We start from the raw sequence: 10127 nt of genomic DNA, 5'->3' as shown, positions 1-10127 counted from the left end.
TCCACTGAGTAGCTTTTGTTTATTCTTTAAAACTAGACAGTAGACACAGTAAATATAATGCAGAATTAATTTAGTGTTGTGGTAAATGTTGTACATATTCTTAAAGCAAATAAAGTCATACACAAGCTTATAAGCCCCACCCAAAAGGGACCATCCGAATGTTGTGTTCAATGATATATACATGATACAATGATATACTGACCCCTAAAGTCAGTCAGTTCATGTGCTTTATGCTCCTTGCACATGCATATTCTTATTTGCCCAATTCCATAAATATTGTCTACACACACACACACACACACACACACACACACAAAGGGTGATTCAAGGTTGCACAAATAATGTAAAACTTACTCCAGCGATAACAGTACCACATCATTGTAGGTGTGCACTCATTGAAAGATCTGAAGGCCTCTACGCCCCAAACTCAAACATTTGACTTTTGCCTGTACAAGCTATTCATATAGTCCCAAATGGACAGGCGGATATTGGAAGCGCACCACAACAGCAGAGAAACTATGCACCAGTCTGTGACCGGTGACGTCACAATGGGTATAAGAGTTGAATACTGGGACTGTGCACTCCCATTTGCGGATTTTCACTAGCTGTTGGAACCAAAAGTCTAACATCTACAGGTAGGAAATCAAAACTGGGGAAAACAATAAAGTTAATCTCGAACATTAACTTTACGGAACTGTGTGTAGTGGGTTGTGTATTTTATATACGCCTTTTAACTATATTGTATATATATATTGTACCTAATCTCCTCTTTCTCTCACTGCATGCTTCATAAACACACTTTTATGTTTTGTTCCTACTCATCTGTTCATAGCCATGGAATTCCAGTCGAACACGATCAACTCACAGCCTCAGGCCACAAGCTACAGTGTATCTTCTGGCTCATCAGACTGGAGTTCAAATGTGTGCGACTGCTGTGAAGACTGCGGCATCTGTACGTGTTAAATTATGTGTGTATGAAGTAATGCATGAGCCTATTTTCATGTGACACAAGTGTGTGTGGGTATAAGCAATAACCCAGTGTCTTGAATCCAATGAAATAACATAAGGATTTGCCTCTCCTGCCCAGGTCTCTGTGCATCATTTGTTCCCTGTATCCTGGCCTGCAAAGTGGCTCAGGACAATGGGGACAGCTGCTGTGTTCCCTTCCTTCCTGGAGCCATGATTGCCCTGAGGACAAGCATCCGCCACAGATACCATATAGGCGTGAGTGAGCTCCTCCATTAATGAAATTAGCTAAAGGTGGCTTGGGTGAATATAACGACACAGATGCATATTATGAAGATTTTAATGCCATGAAAATAATATTTAGTTTGTAGCAGTGTTCCCAATAGTCAATCATCAACATTGAATGAAATGCAGTGTGTCAAATTGAGTCAAGTTGTGGTGGTGGTGCTGCAGACACAGCCAAGTAAATGTTCACTTTTAGACAGTGCATTAGTAATTTCTATGTTTTTGAAAAGAATTTTCGGATAATTCTGTTGTTTTCTTTAACTATATTGGCCTGAAGAAAAAAATTCTTCTGTCCAAAGCATGTTGTTTGTTTGTCCAGAGTGCACTAAGAATAAAACAAAAAAAACAAGTTTTTAAGTGGCACAAATGCTTCATAACCCGCTTTCGTTTTTAATTAAAAATGATAGCCGTTATCTGCTGCCAAACTATTTATTGCCAATGTATTATCATGACTGAATACGAAGTTTGGTTAGGTCAATATTTCGCAGTAATTGCTGAAATAGTTTGTGCATCTCAGCATACAGGATCACTAACCAACGCAGAGGCCTCTAGTTTTGGGTTGCGCTCCATCAAACGCAATAGGCCACATTCAGCCATTTTGCTTTTTTACTTCCTACTTCAGAATGGGAAACCACACCTTCAGTATGAGCATGCTTTAGGATTTTCCTTATACAGGTGTAACAGAGAGACCTCTTTTGAAGTCATAGTTTTATGTTGATGGCTGCTTATTGCCTATCTAATTTGCATAAATGGAAAACACTGCAGTGATATGCATTTCCTTAATAACGAATTTTGATGCCATTACCATATTTGTGATTATTTTTTTCCCCTTGGGAGTTGGGATCTTTTCTATCAAATGCCTTGGATTTGTTTCACCGTTTTCTACACATTGCATAATATTAAATAGTCTTACAAATAAATTAAATAATATTAAAATATTGCTATATTGCTTTAGCTTTTGTTTGCATTACCCAATATTGTGAACTAAATTGACATGCTCACCAGTGAACATATTTCTGCTTCTCCTCAGGGTTCTGTGTGTGATGACTGGGTAGTCATGGCCTGCCTGCCCTTATGTGGACTGTGCCAGATGGCAAGAGAGCAGAAGATGAGGGGATGATCTATCAAAGGGGGGAGTTATCCTGCGTTTAATTATACATTGGAACTTGGTATTTCCCACTTCCTACGGGAAAGTGTGTCAGTTATTGATTTAGATAAAATCCTTTGTGGGGAATTTAATGTTAATCAGTCCTACCCGATACAACTGAAATAGAGGAGCACATCAGCCATGCCATGGAGAGGGAAATACCAACAGACATACAGTACAGTAGATATATGTCAATATCATTATTAACTTTGTTGACAGTGCACATTAGGACATTTTTATTTATTTAGGTTGACCATGTTTATTATTTGGAGTTATTTGCTATGAGTATTTTCTATATCAGATTATTCATATGAACAACATTATTTCAATAAAACCTTTTAGGTATACCCATGTTCTGGTCTCATACTGTCTTGCATAGAGGAAGACTGTTCTGGCCCAACTTTCTACCTGAACTGGTAGAACAGGTAAAGCAAATACCTTTGAATAAATTATATATTTAAATATACATTTATTTTTTATTCCGAGAGATGCAAAAACACAAAATACTCATGACATTTTCTATATTTAGCTTTTTAGATTAAGTCCTTTTGCACACATAGGAGAGAACAGCATGTAATGGAACATATATTCAGCTTTAAAACAGTAAATGGCTAAATATTGGGTTTTGGTTTGCTTTTTGCTACCATAAAAGTCACTACCAAAAACAAAGAAAAATAATCACTGTACTTTTAACTGTACTTAACTTAACTTTTGAGGGATGCCAATTCATCTAACTTCGTAATGTCAAGGAGTGAGTTGTAAAATGAAGACACTGTTTATCCTCTGTTCTAACAAAGTATTGTTAGTACAGAAGAAGATCATATTGTACTATAGATAGTTTTGGTGTACTTCTTTATCGTATTTTCATTATGAAAAAAAAAAAGAAAATTCTAAGGTCTTCCACCGCCGGCTTGCTCGCTTTGCCCAAAAAAATGGCAACTAAAAAATACGGGGAAGCAGCTTTTTGCTTCTACGGGCCGTCGGCTTGCAACAAGCTCCCACTGTACCTTCGTCAGGCAGCCTCTGTAGACATTTTTAAAGCTCAGCTCAAGACCCACTTCTACAACATCGCCTTTAATTGATCTTTTATTTTTTATGTCCTCACTGTACTGCATTACTGCTTGTTTTTTTAATGTCGTTGCCTTGCTTTTCTTTTATTCTCCATTGTTCTGTAAAGCACTTTGAGCTGCATTTCATGTCATGAAAGGTGCTATACAAATAAAGTTTTATTATTATTATTTATTAGACCAAATCTTTGCCATCGTAAGGAAATAAAGTATAGTCATCGGCTAATGTTACCATTTCTAGCTATACTGAACAAGCCAGGATAGCACATTTTAGAGTTAGGTTGAGAAGGGCAATTACTAGGGATCTGAAAGGCATCAAAGTACAGTACAAATACCCTACATATAAGGTTATACGTTATACGGTTAATATTTCTCAAATATGGGTTAACATACTGCATTGTATGTTGTTTTGTTTCTATAGAAAAGCTCCTGCACACAGCTTCTAACTTGTAAAAACATTGTATTAAGAAATAAAATACTTTAAGGTATCTAACAGGTATGTTTCTTTAATTGCAACTGAATGGAATTATATCACGCATTATGTATAATAATTAGTATATTAGACTAAGCTCTACCCAGCTGGGTGTCGTTTAGGAGTACACAGAACAGACATGGTAGAAAATATGGGGGTTGTCTTCCAGTCTGACTCCAGCTCTTTAATGAATATAAAATAAATGTTCAGGTCGGGATACCAGTTTTATTTAATCAGGAAACAAAACCCCACAAGCTTAAATTTGAGTGTTCCAATTCCATTTTTGTCTGCTCATTCATTTGTATTATCAGCTCCAATTTCACTCGTTTATCCTGCATCCTCTCAGCGATCAGAAAATATGACAATTAATAAATTCTTTGTTTTTTTTAAATGATAAAATTCATCAAAATTATAATTGTGTAGTGGAAAACGTTTTCCAAAATAGAATCTGAGCGGTTATCTTGTAAATGTATAATTTGATGGACGTGATAATGCAGTGTAAACACAGCTGCAGCAAATAGAAAGAGTACCGTTGCTGTCAGGCAGAGAACCCTCTCCGATGTTTCTTTCTTAAATTAATGTCCGGCTTACTTCATAATACAAGTGTCACACAAAAGTTGTGAAAATAGCAGATGTACAAACTCACAAATGTCGCCATGTGACGCGTTGTGAGCTTGTAGATCAGCTATTTTCTTTTGTTTACTTTTTTTTTATCATAATAAAAAGGAATGGTTTTGGACATATGAGGTTTCCACCCAACAGCGACGGTATGTTTGTATAAGATGTGCCATTGTTGTCACTGCTTGCTTACTGGTACGCCTAAATCAAACACTTCATATTTAGTATGGTATAGTACTTACCATTGGCTAATTAGCATTACATTTAGCAGCATACATTATATTTATCATTATAAAGAATTATAATTATAATTATTTATTCTGCATGCCTATATTTTACAACCACCAGGCCATTAAAACAGTTCTCCTCAATAACGTCCTAATTACTGTGTGCTTATTGATAGTAAGGACATGTTTGTACATTTAAATTTGCTTTGTTCAGTGGGCCTCATTAGGTAGTACCCACATTAGTCTTTCTGCTTAAATTACACTTATATTGTATATTGTTAACAAAACACAAAACTACATGCATTAATAGTGTCTAAGTAACCTTTTAACTTTATTGGTATCTTTACTGTTATAGACAAACAACCGAGGACGTACTTAAAAAACGGTGTGCCCTACAACCCCGCAAAGCCACTGGACATGACAATATTCCCTCCAAATTTCTCAGAGACTCAGCCTTTTCCATAGCTCCAGTCATCACCCACATAGTAAACCTCTCCATCAAACAGGGACAGGTCCCCCAAGATTTTAAACTAGCCAAAGTAACCCCCCTGTACAAAAAAGGGAACACTGTCCCCCCCCCCCCCCCCCCCCCCCAGTGAGCTGTGGCGTCCCACAAGGAAGCATACTAGGGCCTTTACTGTTCCTAATATATGTTAACGACATGACATCAGCTTGTGACTGCAACTTGTTCCTGTTCGCAGATGACTCAGCACTGCTGGTCTCGGACAGGAACAAACTGCAGGTTGAAAAGACCCTCAGCTCTGAACTCGGTAGAATCTGCACCTGGCTCGCTGATAACAAACTATCCTTACACATGGGAAAAACTGAATCCATTCTCTTCCGATCAAATAGTAATCTCAGCAAGGCAGATGGCTTCTTGGTTAGAGTGGGTGACAATATTATCACACGAAAAGATGAAATTACCTACCTAGGTTCCATCATGGAGGCCAATCTTTCCGGTGATAAAATGGCCACCAACGTAATCAAAAAAGTCAATCAAAGAACAAGAATCCTTTACAGGATCTCCTCACTGGTCAACAAAAACACCTTGAAGACCTTAACAGGAGACCTCATACAAGGTTTCTTTGACTATGCATCCACCTCTTGGTACCACAGCACCTCAAAGGCCCTTAAAACAAGGCTCCAGACCTCCCAAAACAAACTGGTCAGGCTCCTACTTGGCCTCACCCCCCGAACCCACCTCACCCCTGCCCACTTTGACAGGCTGGGATGGCTTAGGGTCGACGACAGAGTACAGCATCTTGCAATGGGTCTGGTCCACAAGATTCAATACACCACCAAGATACCCATGTACCTGTCTAAATACTTCCTTAATGTAAACGAAGTCCACACCCACAACACCAGAGGCAGTGCAACAAACCATGTACAACCCAGATTCGGCACAAACAAGGGACTCAATTATTTCCGCTCCTATGCCACCAAAATGTGGAACGCCCTTCCAACAATGTGAATCCCTTGACTCCTTCAAAACTGCTCTCAAAGGGCACCTACGGATGGCTGCAATTCGAAACTGGCCTCTGTAAAATCTGAATCCCCCCACCCCCCCCTTTCCCCCTCACTGTATATGTATCTTTTCCCTGTTTGCTTCCTATATGATGAATTCCTGTTCTGTTCTTTAACTACATAGAAGTGTATTTGTATGTCTAAATGTTTTGATGAATTGAACAATGTGGACCCTGTTGTAAACAAGTGTAATGCTTAATTGGGTCGTCCACTCACAGTTAACAGTCTTTGTATTGAGTTTGTGCTTGAAATGTAGTGTAATTCTACAAACTGTTAATAAATATTTCAATGAATCAATCAAAACAAACGGTAAACCCAGTATAAAAGTTTTATAAAGAAAAATAGTATTATAAGACTACATGGAATTTGTATACACAAACAAAACAATAGGACAAAAAATGAATAAATAAAGCACAAAGCTGCTTTAGATAGTAAACTGATGTCTTATATTACAACAGAAACCTATATAACGGGTTGCCTTGACTTAACCTCACTACAGTGGAGTGGTGTACTTATAGACAGTGGCTCTGTGTATCAATTCATTGTTTGTTAGTGAGTAAGGCAGTGGTTCTCAAAACTTTCATGTCAATGTTCTGCCCTGGTTCCGTCTTATGGTCGTTTATATGGAATTTGCTAAAACATTTAAAAACATAATTTAGTGGGTTTTATGCCCAGTCACTATACTGCACCTGAGATGTTCCTTTGTACTGACACCAAGTTTAAAATAAGAATTACACAGAATATCAAATTATGAAGCAACTGAAAATCTGGTTATTTCAATGGTCGTGGATGGAGAGAAAGGATTTTTGAAACAGTGTGCGCGAAGAGGGGCACAACCACAAGAGGGATGTACTTTGGGACATGCATCAGCTGTACCCCTAGGGTCCCCGGAGCCCACTTTGAGAACCACTGGTCTAAGGGAAGTAAAGAAGTGTTATGAGCGAGATCTCACAGAATGGGAACAGAAGCACCAGAATGGAGTGGTTTCTTGACATTCGTGGATTTATTTAAAAATAAATAAAAACCTCCGTTCCCATTGAAAATATAGTTTTAAATTGTGGTGTGAACTAAGAGTACAATTCTTTGTTTTTGGCTCCTCAACTCAACTTTGTAGCAGCAGTAGTATTAAGACTAAAACAAAAGAAATAACAAAGAGGAAATGTTCCTGTACTTAGTTTTATTCAGTGTTGAGCATTTGCTAGGCATGACATTTCACTGTAACAAAACTGCAAAAACCAATGTGCAACAGCATTTCCTGACGGAATCAATAAAAAAAGGCCATGCAAGACAATACATAATTGTGTATTCTTTGTCCTGGTTCAAATGTGACAAAATAAAAACATGAGGGCAGAAATCTTACAATTGCCACTTTGATTGAAATTGATAAACCATGCACTATGCATGTGTATCTATGCAGGGCATCAGTGTGCATTAGTAAAGTCTCATTGGTGGAAAAAAACCTTGCTCAGGGCTTGGGAGGGAAGGAAGGATGGGTGAAGGGCCTCTATCAATCATGTGAGATGGAGGATAATGCATCACGTTACTGTAATGGGAGCGGAGGAACGAGCTGGTTTGGGGGTGATTGAAATGATAGAAAGAATGTAGCTGGTTGCTCTCCTGAAGAGAGGGAACTTGAGGACACAATGAAGTAGCACGAGAGTACCTGTCAAATTCAACCAGATCTTGTGGCTGCTGTAGTCGCCTGAATGTGGATGGAGATCCTTCTGAATAATGCAGGGATGAGTGCCTGCTGTCAACACTTTGTTGAGGCCCACTACTTATTTCTCTGACGTGGTTCAGAAAGGAGTTTTTAAAACAACCTTCCTTAGCTGACTCTCTCAGTCTTACATTGTTTAATCTATTCTCCCAAGGCTGTGGAGGTGACACTTCCCAGTTGGATACGGTTGGAATACCAAATGTGGGATGGGGTGATGACGTCTCAGAGGGAAGGAAATCAATGCAGAATGTAGAGGAGGAATAAGGTGTCAGCAACTCATCAAACATATCTCCGACCTTCTCCACAGTGGGTCTGGCCATCTTCAAAGAGAGATACCACATATTTTGTTCTGTTTAATAAAGTATTCATAATCAAAATAAACACCGTCTATGGATAGCGATGTCCCGATACTGTATCGCTATCGGAGAAGTATCCGTATCGGCCCTTATTTGTCATATAGGTGAATATGCTAGTCTAACCATGCATCGATCCGATACAGGGGTAAGGGGTTGACACTATGGCAGGAAAATAATATGTTGGGGCATGTGGAGTTTGCTTTCGAGTTGCCCAAATTGCAAATGCACTCGGGATCGGGAACAACAAAAGTGTATCGGGACATCCCTAGTTTTGGAATATACAAAAATATATTATCTAAGGATATACAGTACAGTACATTTGTGGTCAAATGTCCCACTAAAGTGCTGCAAGTGATTTTGTATTGTTAAAAGCTCTATATTATTTTGATTGAGTTTTTTCCACTTAAAAATACAGGACATACATAGACAGAAAACAAGAACGAGAATTAGTTTTTATCACCTGGAGAGAAGTAGCCTTTTTCAATTGTATTTTTCTCAACCTTTAGAATCAAGCAACCAATTCTGACTGCTATAATAATTACTATTGGTTGTGTACTAATTTAGATACTAAAGTGAACACCAATGACTATATTTGCAAACTCATTTCTAAATGTTATTGTCTCACCTGTTCTATACTCTTCTGTGACTGTGGTGGCCTCCAGTTGGAACCTCGCTTCTTCCTCCTCCCTTTGAGCGATGTTCGCTGGGTGTCAAAATGTGACTCTTTCACACTGCTTACTCGAAACGCTGTGTCTGTGGTGACAGTTGAAAGAATAACCCTGAGATGTGTACAGATCAAACTGTAATGCTCACACTGCAAAAATAAATATTCAATTAAAGCGACAAGAACATAAAGCATTTATACATTGATATTAATCAGTGTTGTTGGCCCATTTCTCTGCAAATAGTCAAGCCACAATAAAATCTCATTAGAATTACCATAACAATACTGTAATATCACACACTAATGCATTCCTAGTTTGACATTATCTATATTTTGAAATTGTTTTACATTATCATATCCATCCATTAATGTTACCACTTAAACCTTATATACTTTGATGACATGAGTCCCCAAAGGGTCTGTACTTGGTCCCCTCCCTACCCATTCTACTCAATATCTCTTTGCTGAAAATGACAGAACCACTGTGGTGTGTTGTAAAATTGTAGATTTGCTACTTTTGCTGAATGTTTGCTTATATTTTTGCCAATTGTTCACCTAATATGACATGCCCAGAATAGTGACGCTAGGGTATGTGTGGTTAATCAAACCACCAGGATATAGGAGTATCTTACCTGTAGTACAGGCCTCATCTGTGTAGATGGTAGTGGAAGGTACCGTAACCCCATTTTCTCCCTTGTCTACACTGGGACCGGTGGTGAAGCTGAGGCACTGCTGCACACTATGGAGGATCTCCTGAAACTGGGGTCCATGTCTTTCATGCAAGGCCTGCAAAAGAATCTCCCTGCTTTCTGCCAACAAGTTTCTTCTCTTCAGAATTGGCAGCTGTAGAGAATGGCACAAACGTGATGCCATCGTGCTGATAGAGGTCGACATGCTATCGAGACCACTTCCCTGCTGCGGAGTGTCAAAGGTATCACTGGTTCCAGTTGCAGGTGAGCTGGAGAGGTCAACTATGACTGGACTAGATACACAATGCTGTGATTCTTGATTATTGGGGCTGTGTTCAAGTGCACTGGAGTTTGATGGTCTCTTTGACTTTCTTTTCAACAACCCAGTATTCTCT

At 38.7% G+C, this 10127-nt stretch overlaps 1 protein-coding gene across 1 annotated transcript; it reads left to right on the top strand.

The window, feature by feature from the left end:
* The first annotated feature begins 591 nt into the window (after positions 1–591).
* On the top strand, positions 592–2573 carry cnfn (cornifelin). The gene is made up of 4 exons (XM_083760295.1): positions 592–635; positions 833–952; positions 1088–1224; positions 2282–2573. The coding sequence occupies exons 2-4, from the start codon at positions 835–837 to the stop codon at positions 2369–2371; spliced, it is 345 nt and encodes a 114-aa protein (XP_083616421.1). The 5' UTR covers positions 592–635; positions 833–834; the 3' UTR covers positions 2372–2573.
* The last annotated feature ends 7554 nt before the right edge of the window (positions 2574–10127 follow it).

This window comes from Protomyctophum parallelum (assembly GCF_964188405.1).
Source record: "Protomyctophum parallelum genome assembly, chromosome: 3".
NCBI lineage: Eukaryota > Metazoa > Chordata > Actinopteri > Myctophiformes > Myctophidae > Protomyctophum > Protomyctophum parallelum.
Note: the sequence above shows the minus strand (reverse complement) of the source record. Positions and strands in the feature narration are given on the sequence as shown.